Source organism: Theobroma cacao, chromosome 10, assembly GCF_053813885.1.
Source record: "Theobroma cacao isolate CCN51 chromosome 10, ASM5381388v1, whole genome shotgun sequence".
Lineage (NCBI taxonomy): Eukaryota > Viridiplantae > Streptophyta > Magnoliopsida > Malvales > Malvaceae > Theobroma > Theobroma cacao.
The window spans coordinates 4,097,508-4,112,281 of NC_142648.1; the positions used below are offsets into that span (position 1 = coordinate 4,097,508).

General features: G+C 34.3%; 2 protein-coding genes and 1 pseudogene across 5 annotated transcripts; 1 reads left to right on the forward strand and 2 right to left on the reverse strand.

Annotated features, from left to right (window-relative positions):
- Positions 1-4,138: 4,138 nt before the first annotated feature.
- Positions 4,139-6,741, forward strand: LOC18586386 (uncharacterized). Of its 4 annotated transcripts, none has more exons than XM_018129482.2 (8): positions 4,139-4,334; positions 4,424-4,643; positions 4,752-5,142; positions 5,263-5,400; positions 5,497-5,656; positions 5,744-5,888; positions 6,083-6,226; positions 6,314-6,741. In XM_018129482.2, the coding sequence occupies exons 1-8, from the start codon at positions 4,183-4,185 to the stop codon at positions 6,506-6,508; spliced, it is 1,545 nt and encodes a 514-aa protein (XP_017984971.2). In that variant the 5' UTR covers positions 4,139-4,182; the 3' UTR covers positions 6,509-6,741. The 4 variants fall into 4 exon arrangements, with proteins under 4 accessions (XP_017984971.2, XP_017984972.2, XP_088666854.1 ...); XM_018129483.2 differs by having other exon boundaries at positions 6,086-6,226; XM_007009760.3 differs by having other exon boundaries at positions 4,141-4,334; positions 6,053-6,226.
- A 165-nt stretch (positions 6,742-6,906) lies between these two features.
- On the reverse strand, positions 6,907-9,782 carry LOC18586387 (V-type proton ATPase subunit G1-like). Its single transcript, XM_007009761.3, has 4 exons — positions 9,648-9,782; positions 8,287-8,400; positions 7,665-7,765; positions 6,907-7,288 (listed from the first exon to the last, which is right to left on the reverse strand). The coding sequence occupies exons 2-4, from the start codon at positions 8,372-8,374 to the stop codon at positions 7,145-7,147; spliced, it is 333 nt and encodes a 110-aa protein (XP_007009823.3). The 5' UTR covers positions 8,375-8,400; positions 9,648-9,782; the 3' UTR covers positions 6,907-7,144.
- Positions 9,783-11,564: 1,782 nt separating this feature from the next.
- LOC18586388 (cullin-1 pseudogene) lies at positions 11,565-13,863 on the reverse strand (annotated as a pseudogene).
- Positions 13,864-14,774: the final 911 nt, after the last annotated feature.

Sequence of the window (14,774 nt, forward strand, 5' to 3'; positions counted from 1 at the left end):
TTTTAAAACAAAAAAACCATTTTCTTTTTATTTAATTTTTTTTATATATAACCGCACTTACCGTTTTAAAATCACCAAATAGGTAAGCAACGGCTCTAATTGTTTGTTGGTTTTTGATCAAACGGTGGAGTTTGTCTCATTTACTATTGGTCCGTGATCAACGTTCAAAATAAGTAAAAAAAAAAAAAACTCTCTCTAACTTTTTAGTATTTTTTATTTTATTTTTAATAATCTCCCGCGCTTGTCGTTAACCGCGTGGGGCCAAGGCGTCACCACCGTCGGCAAAAGAATGGAGGAGCACCACTAATTGTGGGCAAAAATATAATTTTTTTTGGACAAATTCGCCCTTTGGGTAAAAAGTGGGTTCAATTTTGGATAAAAATGTGGGGTCTGCTTTTTGGAAGGCTGTGATAATGGTGGAAATTTTTAGTTTTTACTGTTTAACTGTCCGGTGAAAGTCAGGGGGGTTATTAGTGAAAAGAGGTGATAAATAGTGGATAAGATGACTGGTGGGAGACAAGGTGGTCAATGAGTTGACTAATTAGAGTTGTAAAGAATTTTTTTTTATTTACTGATTGGACCGTCTTATTCTATTCTAGTATTGGCTAAATATACCAAACTAATATTTATCTTACATTAATTTTAATTACTTAAATTAAACTCACACTTTAAAGTTTTATCTATAAATGACTTTCCAAGTGTTAAGCATGCACAAATTCATGAAGAATCAAAAAGGTTAATAAGTCATTAAAATATATTATGATAATTAATACTCACACCCCTAAAAAAGAATTAAAAAAAAACACTATATTGCACCCTCACTATGCAAGAGCTTTTATTTTATTTTATATAATTATTATAGGTATAATTTTTAGAAATAGTAAAAATAAAAAGATGGGTTTTTCTTCTTTTACTTTTTAATTTTATTTTTATAAAATTAATTTAATGCAACTCATAGAATGGTTAAGTGGGGCTACAAAGTAATTTTAAGTGAAGGCCAAAACAAAGTTTAGTCAGACGTGTAACAGTAGAACTTGTTTGGTTCTTTGATTTGAGAGGGACTGTTCATGACGTGAAGTCCTCTTCAATGCTCTAATTTATTTATTTTATTTAAAAAAATTATTTGACATTTTCAAGTATTCCTTTCAATTAATATAATTTATTTTTTTTCCTTTTTCTTTTTTGTTTTTAAGTACCGTAAAAGTTGATTTTTCGATTAAAGTCAAAGGTGTGATCAAAGCATATTATACAAAAGAGAACTCCGTAAATTTTTGTATTACTATATTTTAGAAAAATTTAGTATTTATTAATATGTTCTTCCTTTTATTTTTAGTATAAATGAATTAATTTAAGATCTGACTTGAAATATTTTGTTTATAAGAATAGTATGGATTTAAATTCAAATATTTCATATTTGATATAATCGATTACGTTTCGAGACATAATTCAACAAACTCAATAATTTTTAAAAAATTTTAAAATTTTATTTATAATAAGAATTGTGTAATTAAATATTATCGACGAAATTGATAAAGAAATCTTCAAACCTTTATATCAATTTATTTTATTAAAATGTATGTTAAAAATTATAAAATTATAATTATAATTTTTGTTGGTGCATTAACCAAATGTGCATAAAATTTAATTATAATTTTTTTAAAAAAATTCTCCATATTATTATTGTCTAAAAACTCTGGAGAAATGAATGTTAAAGGTTGCATTTTAAGTTATAAAAAGGTTTATGATTCTATTATTTGAATAAATGATAGTGATGAACAAGTTTTTCTATGATCAAATCATTGAATTCATATGCAGCATTGGACCCAAAAAAATCAAAAACATGAGGAAAGATTAAATCCCATCACTCTTCCTGAGGAGTGGAGGGATAAAGACAGTTCCACATTTCTTTCGTGCAGCAAATTAGTGTTGTTATCCTGACTTGTTATCGATAAGTGCAGCTTCCCACTGCTAAGCTTGTGGCCTAAAATCGTTCTCCACTAGCTTTACTGCTCCTAAGCTTAGTGCTAATGATGAAGACATTTACCTGGAATAGCATGATTTTCTTGACTTCTCCGAGGATTTAACCAACATTTTCCAATTTTTTCAACTCTATTTTTCCAAAAAAGTTTGAAAGGCAACACATGCTACTTTATCGAATTTGGAACCATACGTCACGAAACTTGTGTTATTAAGTGATAAGATGAATTTTTAACTTATGAATGAAATCTTTTTTTCACATGCTTTTTTAATTATAAATACGAATTTATGATAAGTAGTATTTGAATTTATCTACTTTTTTATTAATGTAAGATCTCAAGTCGAAATAAGTTTGGATTGAATCAAAGTGAATACAAAAATATTACAATATAATTGAGGAAAGTAGAATATCACGAATTTTATATTTTTTAAGGATGAAATGAACTTTGAGTTTTTTTTTGTGATTTTTTGGGAGAGTCGTATATCTCTTTGTTCACATTAGTATCTATATGCAGTGGTTAACTTGTTATTTTCCATTGTCATTAGCTTATTCGGCCTGAAACTCATCCATGTTTGAGGGATTCCATTGGTGCATATACAGCTTTCTTCTTTAGTTTCTGGTCTTTAATGGCTAATAACTTGCAAGACAAAAGGCATTTTTAGTCCACTAATCACGGCAGTTGGTCTCTATTTGCATGATTAGATTAAGTGGGATTTATCAAAGTCACAAGTGACCAAAGTCATTGATTTGGGAAGAAAATAGAAGATAAAAAGTCCCCATTAAGTAATTAACCTTGGATTGGAATAAATTATAGTTGACGCCAACTAGGCTCCAAATTCAGCTTTATGCTACTTCTCTTTGAGGTTAAACACAGGAATTATGATGTCCTTAATACTTCAAATACTATCTATGCTTCACAATCTTAATATTTGTCAATATCAATTAAACAAAATTATATACTAATCTTGATATTTTAGCACGAGAATCAGGGTTTTATTTTTTTTTAAAGAATTGGGTTTGAATTTTTTTTTTTTTTTACAAAATTTATAAAGCTTTGACCTCCTAGTCTCATACCCAGCTATCAGTTGCTAGTATCTAAAACTTCACCCCCCACATCCCTCTCCTCCAAAACAATTGAAAGACAAGAAAACAAAAAGCCACACTGAAAACAGCTGTGGTGATGTATGCACGTGTGGGAGAGTGTTAATGGTGTGGTTTGGCATTTATTGAGGCAGGGGATGGGCGTGAAGGGTGGTGGGGAAGTCACTCACTCACTCACTCAGTCCAGCTGCCAGTGGAGGACTGAGTGAGTGTGTGTTTGCAAGGTGGGACAGCGGAACAAGATAATAAGATAACAGTAAATATCATAGCTTTCTCTTGAATGTTTCTTGATGGCCTTCCCTTCTTTTTGTTGGATTGCCATTGCCCAATCTTCTCAAATTGCCAGACCCCTCCCTCACCCCTCTCAAACTCCATAACTCTCATGGTCACTCACATTTATCACCAGCCCATTACCCTATTAACCCTACCATGTCATTTCCCTTGTGCCCTTTTGACAATTTGTTGACAAAATGACAATCATATTCCACCTTATTTTATCAGTTTCTTCTTTTTTTATCTTCCGAAATTTTAACCTCTGAATTCGGTCCTACACTCCGTAACCAAAAGAAGAAAACTTATAAAGCATCTAAATTAGGCCATACCATTGCCAATTGCCAAGTAAGAGGCCATTATCAAAAGGTTAAGTTTTTGGCCCATTTTCTTGCCATTCAAAATCTTAGGTCCATAAATTTGTGTACCCAGGTCATGGTTACATGGGCCTTGGAATGAGCCTGGTTTGAATTAGCAAGCTGGACAAAGACCCATTTCTATATGTTGGTTCTTTGTTAAGAACCAAAAGAATTCATAGATTTTTAATTTGGTATTTGAGAGATGGAATAGTAAACTGATACATTATGAATTATTTTCAGTCAAATTGAACAAAGAAACACAAAAAAGTTGAGGTAATCTGTGTCCAAGATCATGACTTGAAAGCACAAAGTGGCACCATTGAGTAATAGAATGCACTAACATTGAGAAACCGGAGGAAGTCTTAGATGGTCCCATATATATAGACAAATTTTTCTGTGGCTAAGCAATCAAAGTTCTAAATTTCTAATGTGGTCCACTTCCAAGATATTTGGGATGCTTCTATCCATTTCCACATGGTTTTCACTCTTCTGTCGTCCATGGATAGAAAGTGCATGCCTTCATCTTCTTCCCTCACTCCCAAAACGCACATAAAAAATGCAAACATAATTCCAAAGTGGGCACTAATTCACCAAAGAAAGAACAGAGTTTGCCTCAAATTCAGGATGTATGATGTAAATATTACCTTCATTTCAATATTTTTCTACATGATCAGTTTCTTTACCCCTTTTTTTTTTTTTGGGTTGGTCCTAGCAGCAACAAATATCCTTGTGGTTGCCAATGGAAGCAGAAGGGAAAGACATGGAGGACTCAAAGAATCTATGTGACAAAGGAGGGAGAAAATCTGATACGAGTGAAAAAGGATCCTGTCAAGGGAGATGGAATAAAGGGAACTATAGCTGGGGCAGTTGCTCTTATTATTGGTACTAGTATTGGATCAGGGATACTTGCACTCCCACAGAAGGCCTCTCCTGCTGTACGGTGCTTTCTCTTAACAGGGTGTATAGTTTTTAAGTTTTTGGGAATAGTTTTGCCATGTTGGTTGTAGAGTGTAAGTAATGTTTAACTTCCTTTTCACTTACAGGGTGTGCTTCCAAGTTCAATATCCTTGATAATTTGCTGGGCATTTCTGCTAATTGAAGCACTTTTGCTCATCGAAATAAACGTTGGTTTGCGGAGAAAGAAGGGGAAGAAGGAAGAGGAGAGTGAATTTGAGGTAATTTCCATAAGGACAATGGCCCAAGAAACACTGGGAGATTGGGGTGGAACTTTGGCCACAGTGATCTATGTTTTCTTGGGTTACACTTCAATGATTGCATACAGTTCCAAGTCTGGGGAAATCCTCTTCCATTTGATCAATCTTCCTGAATCAGTTTCTGGCTTCTTGTTTACTGGAATTTTTACCATGCTTATCTCTGTTGGTGGAACCCAAGCCACTGATCAAGTCAACCAATGGCTCACTATTTCCACGATAGGTAGGATTTAGACAACATTTTAGATTTTTATCTTGATTGATTATAGTTGGTAGCCTTTGATTGGAAATACCCTGTTTAGCAACATATGGATGTTGAAAATGTGGAGGAAATGATATACAGGTTTATTAATTGCAATTGAAGCGCTAGCAGTTGTGTTCGGAGGGTGGTCAGGGCTGGAGGGAAGTGGTGATTGGGGGAAAGTTCCAGCCACCATTCCTGTCATGATATTTTCTTTGGTATACCATGATATAGCACCCGGTATAAAAAAGACTACTCTTTTAAGATGAAGCTTCAGATTTTTCCAAGCATTGAAATAATGCCTCTTGGTTTATGATTTTAGTACTTTTCTTGCAGTGCTTTGTGCTTATTTAGGCAGTGACCTTACCCGGTTAAGGGTTTCAGTTTTGCTTGGTAGCGTTGTCCCATTGTTGGCATTGCTTGTTTGGGATGCTATTGCACTTGGCCTGTCAGCACAAGCTGACCAGATTGTTGATCCTGTTGAACTGCTTATGAGGTAATTCAAACTACGATTCTACATGTTACATTGCAAATCCTCTCAGTAAACTATGATTGCAAAATCCTCCTTGCCTAATCCTCTAAGGGTAAAATGGAGTGGAGTTTCCTTCATGGTAGAAGCATTTTCACTTCTGGCAGTAGGAACATCAATGATTGGCACTCTCCTAGGCTTCTCAGAGTTCTTTAAGGAGCAGCTTAAGAACCTCTCATGGCATTCTTCTTCAATGCAGGTTAACTTATAAACTCCCCCTTCCACTCATCCTTTTCTTTCTCTCTGACGTGAACTGAGAATTGTGCATGCAGAGGGATATGAAGAAATAAACTTTCCGTCTTAGTATAGAATTATTTTTTCACAGTTCATTCAACATACTGTGTAATTGTTAAAGCTATACAGATAGCACCATTGACACCGGATGACCTACAGCAGAAACCAGACAAACCCTCAGGGCTGACAAATTGGTGGGGAAGAAATAAAACCAGCTTCACAGCAATGGCGATGGTTGTCACTCCAACTCTTTTAGTCTCAACAACAGTTCCAGATGCATTCTCTGCTGCTACAGATATTGCTGTAAGTTAAGAGGACCATAGGTTGGCTTCGTGAAATGGCATTCAGCCTTGGGCTTTTTTTGATCTTTTTGCTGGTAAATTGGTGCAGGGGGGATACTGCATGACACTGCTGTATGGAGTTCTCCCACCAGCAATGGCTTGGGCCATGCAAAACAGAGAAGGTGAGGATTCTCATCAGAAGGCATTAACAAGACCCAAGCCTGCACTTTTTGGAGTAGGACTATTTGCCTGTGCGATAGTGGTGGAGCAAATCCTACAGGATTTCTTGGCGTTGCATTTCTGAGAAGGATAAACATGCCTCCTGCTGCATCTGTCTGTATTATTATACCAATTGCTTAATTGATACTTGCAATTTGTTTAATAGTCCATTTACCAATAGTCTTTGGAATATATTAAAGGTTGTTTCTATTACTTTTCCCTGTTTCCAAGAAAATATACTAGCAACAATTGGGAAAAAGTTTGGTGCTTAAGCTCAGGATTGGCTGAATAAGAGAGCCTGAATGGCACCTTCTGTAATACTGGCATCCCTTCCATTCATAAACTCATTTTATCTATTTGAACAAATAGAAGAAATGTTGCTATATTGACAAACAGGTTCCAAATACTTCTACATAGTGCCATTGGATTGGCAGGAAGTTAAAATGCATAACTCATCAAGAATAGAGATCAAGTTCCAGGAACTGATTTGGAAAACCTATGTGATAATTGTTTTCCATTAATAAATATAAAGAGAACTGACGTCATGGTGCACACATCAAACTTTATTTCAGAACAGGAAAATGATCTACCAATACATGTTTTAAATAAGATAACCACAAATGAAATAATGACATTAAATTGTAGCCAAACATTAGCTCAATGTTTTGACATTAAAATACAGGCATGAAGGCAGTAGACACCTTCAGCCTCATGGAAGATCCTAGTTCCTCACAGTTGTGACATGCTTCAAAAGCATCTGTACAACATCTTGAGATATCCTTGCAGCTTCATTCTTCAAGTGATTGATCTTTGCATCTGTTTCTAGCTCAAGCCGCTTCACATTGGCCCCTGAGTCTCCACTACTCTGTATGGTAATCCATGAATACACCTTAGTTAAAATTTGAATCACAGATACTTGGGTCTCAAAGCAATTCTATCACTTAGAGTTCAGTTGCAGCATAAATAAAGATTTCAGATAACTGTGGAAATAGCAAAAGAAACCAAGGAAACATGCAAATGAACGAAGTTATAACTGAGTCAATGCTCAATCAATAATTGTGAGAATCTAAGCAACATACAGATTCCACAAAAGATTCAATTATTTTTAAATTTTAATTACTATTGTGATGGAAGCCAAAAAAGGGTTGGCAGCTCATATCTAAGATTTTTAGCACATTGCTGTCATTTGAACAGATAAAAATCAATATTTTCCAATTTTTTTTAGGTTCACTAGTTCATACCTCTGCTACCTTCTTCTGAAACTCGTACTCAACTTGAGCACGAAATTCAGTAATCTCTTTCTCTGCCTCTTCCTTGGCCTGTTTTAGTCTAGCCATTTTTGCTGGATAAATAAAAAAAATGAGTCAACAACAGGACCTCCATAAAAAGCAATGACTACCACAATAACAGCAACCAAGAAAGCCAAATCAACTACTCTCCTATGTTTACTACACATCTTAGCCTTCATGAAATGGTAGTAGCAATAACCAAACAGCAAAGCATTATAGTTATGATATTTTATGATAGAAGAGATGAGATCTGATTTGGTACTAAAAGACCAGGAAGAAAGGCTGTATGTTGTGGAAACTATTACAACCAATTTAATTGAGGATACATTTTCAAATTATGTGTGTCTTTGTTGTTTAACCAAGTGTCTATATCAAGTGAGATCATGTGTTCAAAATATGTTCTGTAATTATCAAATATAGCTTCTAAACAAATAAACAGAACCGCCACATAAACTAGCATCTCATTATTCTTGAACTAAGATTGCATCAACGCAACACAATAAAAAATGCATAAAGATTAGAAAATTTCACAAGTCCAGGTATGAGAAATATAGAAAATGAGATGACTGCTTACCATTTCTTGCTATATTGACAATGTGCTGAGCTTCTTGTTCTGCAGCTAGCAGCTGTTGAATACCGTTCTGGCCCCTGCTGGCTTCCATACTTGCTGAATTTTGTTACAGGTACTCTGAAATTAAGAATTGATTTTCTTTATGACAAAAATAGTACTTTAATAATTGAATAAATTGCAATAAAAACCAGTAACAAAATAAACAAAACAAAACCATTGGAATGACAGCATCAGGTAGCAAAATTGGGGTCCTCAGAGTTGGAAGTTAGTAGTCAAAAAAAGAACAGTCAGAGGTCAAGAACTTAAGAATAAGAGGTAGTAAACACAGCCTCCAATAGAACAGAGACATAGGATGGCTATATCTTCAAATGTGGTTTCAGTGGTCACTAAAAGCATTCCGTTGTGTACATGAAGGCATACATATAAGCCTGCACATGTGTTTAGTAACTTCATAAAATTCATCAGGGATCTTTATTTTCTACGAACATATACTACCGCAACCAAGAGAAGGTGCCAACATTTTCCAAGATCGATAACATCCAGCATCATCAAAGACCACTTTGACTTGATAAAATGGAAAACTTAAGCTTCAGACATAAAGTCTTCCCTTCACAATCCCAAAACTTATGATCGAATAACTAAATTTTTGCACAAAAGTCATCAATTTCCAATGGAATTTTAGATCCATAGCCAAATTAAAATTCAAAGAAACCTCCAAGACCCCAAGGACCAAATTTTCATGCCTATTGCAGATTAAATTTGTTTTCAAGGTAAAACACTACATTTTATGTACTGATCCAAATCCATCATTACATAAAAATATTATAAAAAACATTATTTGATCACCAAGATAAGTTACAATAATGCCATAACCACCACCACCACCACCAACAACAACAACAACAAGAAAAAAACAAAGTTTAACTCTTTTAATTCAGAATCAGCAATCTCCTTCCACAATATCAAAAACCCATTTTATATTAGCTCATGTACAATATCATTAAAATGACCACCATCATAAACGAAAAATGAAACTCCAATTTTTAAGCAAATTGGTATCAATAACTAACCCCTTGAATCTAGGTCCATACAAAGGCAGGAAAAAAAAAATACCCATCACGGTTTTTTCATTGAAAAATTCAAAACTTATGTGTTTGTCAAGTAGCCATTAACTGAATTGCCAGATCAAAGGGGAAAAATTAGAGCTTTAGATTTATACAATTCAAATCGAATTACTGAGTTAAAAAAGTAGTGATCTGGAGTACAAAACAATAGTAAAATATGGGAAATGAGAAAATGATAGAAACTGTGAAGAAAATGTAAAGAAATCTAAAGAGAAAAATCGAGAGTGAGAGAAGACGTACCAAAAGAACCGGTGTTTTTGGTTGAGATTTAACGAGAAAATTGAGGGGTTGGCGTTGCCTACTTATTCAATAGAGTTTCAAAGACCCAAAAAAGAAAAGAATAATTGAGTTTATCAAATGCCTATTTTGCCCTTGTTTGTAGTTGTAAATTACGAGTATGCGAACTCTATTTTGACACGTAATATTGAAGATTTCTGCTTTTTTTTCTTTTTTTAGCATTGGCAACATTAAAACAAATTTTAATTATTTATTTTACAAATAAATAAAATATTTATTTGCTGAGAATAATGAATTATGGAAAATAGATCAAGTACTTTTTCTATATTCTCTTATTTGTTTCCTTTTTATTTGCTCTTTTTGCAGCTATTACTAAAGAACAAATCCAAAGGGGTCCTTTGGATACTCGCGAGAAGTTTCACTCTGCTAGAAGTTGAGTGACTTTATAACATCTTTCGGCGTATCTATTCTGTTCTTTGTTCCTATATGTCTGATATAATTTTAGGAGGCAATCCAAAGAGTACTATATGTATAATTTACTTTGTTTCTATATATAAGTATACTTTTTTATCTAAATTTTAAATTTAAACCTTCTCTAACAGTCTAATCTCTTTATTCTAATTTTAATAAATTTAATTGTTATGATTTTATTAAAAATCGATTTAAAAATAATTGGTAACAATGTTAAAAATTTTTTTAACATGGATGATAGCGATATTTTTGTGATGACTTGTCATGTTAAGACGGATTAATTTTTTTGATTATATGACATATGTTACAATTCTCACATAGGTGAAAAATAAAGTAGGCTTTGAGAATATAAATATTAGTTTTTCACCACTTATCAAGCATGTTTTTTGAATTGAGAACGTAAGTTCATAATTTATAGATTTACTTAAAGTTCTTTTTTCAGAATTGAAAGCTATATGGGGTTGGGCTTAAGTTTAGACCCATGACAAATAGTATCAAAGCCGACTCGAATCTTTACTAATGTAGAGCTTCCATGAAAGATACAAAGATGATCCGGGTCTCCCATGAGAGATACAAGGGTTGAGGTGAACCTAAACTAGTGTAAGAGTCTCTCTCCTCTACCGGTAAAGAGTCAATGCAACAGGAACATTGTATAATTGGGTGGGATAGAATCAATAAGAAATGGGATAGGTCTTGGAAATATAGTGTTTCACCACCTATCAAACATGTCTTTTGAGTTGAGAATGTGAATCCATGATTTATAAATTTACTTAAACTTTATTTTTAGAACTTAAAGTCACATGGGATTGAGCTTAAGTCCGACTCATGACACATATCAATATCAAACTATCATATTTTATTTTAATTAAACAATGATTAATATTGTTTTGAAATTCTAAAAAATTAGATATTTATAAAAACTAAAATTATTTTTGTACTATTACGTGTCACATGATAAAAAGAAGTTCAAACTAGCATGTCCTTTCATCAGTAAAAAAATGTATAGTCAAATTGAACGATAAAAGTTCACTACTATTATGAATTGTTTTTATTAAAATTGAAATAATTAAAACCGCAAAATTATAACGATAAATGGATCAAATTTAGACTTCAATATATACTCTTCAATCATCATTAAAGGCTGGATTTGTTGTTTCTAAAAGAGATATGAATGCTTGGACAAGTTTTTCATGAACAAGAAAATGTTAAAAGATGGTACTAAAACAAAACAAATGACTGATTATTGGAGTAATATTGATGCGAGTAACATTATTATAAAAGGAAAAATCTTGTATTATGAAATTGTATATATTACAGAAGTAAATATTACAAAAAGTAAATAATAACAAATTATATAAAACTAAATTTAACTTAATTAATTAATAATATTGTAAGCTAACAAGTTAATTAGTCATTACTTATAACCTAAGTAATCAATAATATTAGGATTTCAGTGGGTGCAGTTGCCCTCATCATAGGCAAAGACTAATTTAGGCTAAGTACTTAAACATGTTTGCGTTCTCCTTGTCTCTCTCCAGATATTCTTGTGTGATGAGGTCTTCAATCTGCTTCTTGATGGCTTTAATGTCAGGCTTGAACATCCGACTCAACTGCTCAACACACTCTGAGACCAACTGTTGGTAGCCCAGAACTTTCCGACTCTTCATTACGCGCACAATTGCAGCATCGATAGCGTAACGCCGTTGTTTACCGACATCATCCACAACTTGCTTCCTTTCATCCACCGGAGGGAGAGGGATCTTAATCCTCCTCAGCTTGTCCGTGAACTTAGAGTTGAACTCAAAGTAGTCACTTTGGGAGATGGTTTTTGTGTTCGGCTCTTTACTTAGAATCTGGTACTTGGCACATGACAGCGAATGTAGTAATCTGACCAAGTCATCATGGGTCAAGTTCAACTGAGCCATGATCTCAGAATAGCTCAGACGATCAGAAGCATTGAAAAGCAGGAGGACAGCAGCCTGGTAAGTTGAGACAATCAGTTCAATAGTTTTTTGCTCGAACTTGCCACTAATGTGGCAGGTTCCCAGTGAGTATATCCATGTCAGCTTTCTGTGTTTTGTTTTTGTTTCATAAAACCCTTTGAAAACTTCTACGCACTTGACCATCTCAGCAGGGAGATTGAGATCAGATGATTTGTAACTTGGCCAGAATCCTGTGGTAAGAACAGTAACTGTTAAATCAATCCCAGGACGTGCAGCTGAGTTACTCCTAAGATAGTCCTCAAAGTTGGCCTGGTTTTCTCTTGCCAATGTCAAATCTGTGACCATGCCCTCCATCTTCGAAGTGAACTGTCCACCACGTTGCTGCTTTAGCTTAGTCAGAATACTCCTTTCGCGATCGTCATTAGCACTGCGGTCAAAAAGCAGACGCCGAGCAAGCGTCTTTCTGTAGAATTCGGCAAAGAGGTCTTTATCACTGATATAGGCAAGCAGCTTAACTACCTTCTCAAGTGTTTCTTCAATGGCTTCATCACTTAATTTCTCACTTCCACTCTTCTTGAGGACATTATCACAGAAAGTTGTCAAAAGCTCCGCACTTGAGCTGCCAGCAACAGTTTCGTTGCAAACTACCTCGAAAGCCTCTTCCAAGGCCTTGTGGAACAGAGCATGGTTTTCAAAACAATCAGTCACGTACTCCACATACTTGTCGTGCAGCTCGATTATTTTCCTGATAAGGACCTGTTCCTGCACTCCAGCTGCAGCATTTGAGGCTTTGCTACTTGCAGCATCTTCCGCCTGTTGAACCAAAGCTATACCCTCAGCAGTAATATGCTGCTTGAATATATCAGCAACAAGTTTCAAGCCTAGAGGTATTTTACTATAAAGCCTGTACATCCTGGAAAGATCCTCCACCTTGTCATCTCTAAGCAAGACCCTGCATCCAGAATGCTCCTTATCAAGTAGCTGATTAACATGCGTCACCAACAACTCATGTTGCGCTCTCTCTGACAATTTTGTCTCACTACTTGAATGCAGGTAATGACCCACTCTGTCCCTTTCCTTCTTCAAGCACTCTTCAGACTTCAACATGTAATCTGGACAAGAATCTTCCAGAATCCAGTTTGATGCCTTACGTGAATAGTAAGCACCAGTGTCCTGAAGCATGTGTGCTTCAAAATCTTCTTCATAACGGTTCATCTGTCCCATCCCAATCTCAACAAAAAAATCCAACACATTCTTCAATAACGCTCGGTCTACCTGCTCTCCCTCACGTTCTTTATCAATAAGAGTAATTACAGCATCTCTGACTTTGACATGCCCGTCCCGATATACCAGATCACGGAAGTAGAGCAGCCCAACTTCTTTAAGAGAAGGAAGTGATCTACAGGCAATCAAGTGGCGATCAAGGTAATAGAAGAGGTGTGATAGCCACCTGAGCATTACTTTATGGTTGGCCCATCTCTTAACAAGCTCCTTCAGCATGAACTCATCGTGCTTCGCTCTTATAGATGGCAATACCGTCGAAGTAATATACCCTTGTATTGCCTGTCGGTACTTGTCGTAAAGCTGCTGAGTATGATCATCAGGAGGCGTTTGAAGACACATGTTGTAGATAGTCGTGTAAAGCTTCATGTATTCTTCTGAGTTAAATGGCGGCTCTGGCCGACCTTCCAAAATCCTCTCAATCTTTGTGATCCCATCCTGCATATAACCCAATCCCTCTTCTAATCCAATAATCTTGCGATTCATTGTCGTAAAAGAGGAGCTAAGATTTCTTCAAATTAAAAATCAGAAACACAATCGAATTTGAGACTACTTCTGCACACACACACACACAAAATCCCTAAACCTAACGGAAAAGTTAATGAAAAACTAGAGAAAGACAAACAGACTTGATGACGCTAAAAAAATTGAATATATATATATATATATATATTACAGAGATGAATGATGTATGTATATGTAAAGTTAATCCTATTTATAATCCAATTCTATTTAATTAATAGTATTGTAGTCTAATTAGTTAATTAATTGTATTGTAATATATCTGCAACCTACATTGTTCAGAACTCTTATTTGAAGGTTGGGAAAACTAGAAAATCAACAAATATATATATATATATATAACCCTTGAAAACTTGCAAGTTGTTCAATTTGAAATGGAAAAACATAGTTTAGGAGCCTTGATGGACTTCCAGTGTAAAGGGGATTGAGGATGCTGAGTGGAGGGGATCTGTTCAAACCCAAGCTTCTTCTAATTGTTGATTCTTACAAGATTTATTATGTAAGATTACTAATCATGATAATATAAAGAGATATTTTAAAAAATAACTCTTAAAGATAAAATATTTTTAAAAATAATTTTTTTTATAATTTTAATTATTTTTAATTAAGTTAAACAAAATTACTCTTAATAATGTTACATGCTATTACACGATATTGCAAGTCATATTAAAAAAATGATATTGTTACACATAATGTATAAAAATATATTACACACTATCGTTAAAAAAGGTTACTACACGCTATGTTGAAAAAAAAAATTTATTATACGTCATATATAAAAACATGTTACACGCTATGATTAAAAAATGTTATTGCACACTATATTGAAAAAAATATTATTGTTACATGTCATGAACAAAAACATATTACATGCTATGGCTAAAAAAAGTTGTTACACATTATGTTGAAAAAA

What these genes read in the sequence shown, in the direction of transcription:
- LOC18586386 (XM_007009760.3), top strand. Translation starts at nt 4,183, where the DNA reads ATGGTTTTCACTCTTCTGTCGTCCATGGATAGAAAGTGCATGCCTTCA. An exon ending in GTTTGCCTCAAATTCAGGAT is followed by an intron (nt 4,335 to 4,423) that starts GTATGATGTAAA and finishes TGGTCCTAGCAG; the next exon opens with CAACAAATATCCTTGTGGTT. An exon ending in CCTGTTGAACTGCTTATGAG is followed by an intron (nt 5,657 to 5,743) that starts GTAATTCAAACT and finishes TAATCCTCTAAG; the next exon opens with GGTAAAATGGAGTGGAGTTT.
- LOC18586387 (XM_007009761.3), bottom strand. Translation starts at nt 8,374, where the DNA reads ATGGAAGCCAGCAGGGGCCAGAACGGTATTCAACAGCTGCTAGCTGCA. An exon ending in TGTCAATATAGCAAGAAATG is followed by an intron (nt 7,766 to 8,286) that starts GTAAGCAGTCAT and finishes TTATTTATCCAG; the next exon opens with CAAAAATGGCTAGACTAAAA. An exon ending in TTCAGAAGAAGGTAGCAGAG is followed by an intron (nt 7,289 to 7,664) that starts GTATGAACTAGT and finishes ATTACCATACAG; the next exon opens with AGTAGTGGAGACTCAGGGGC.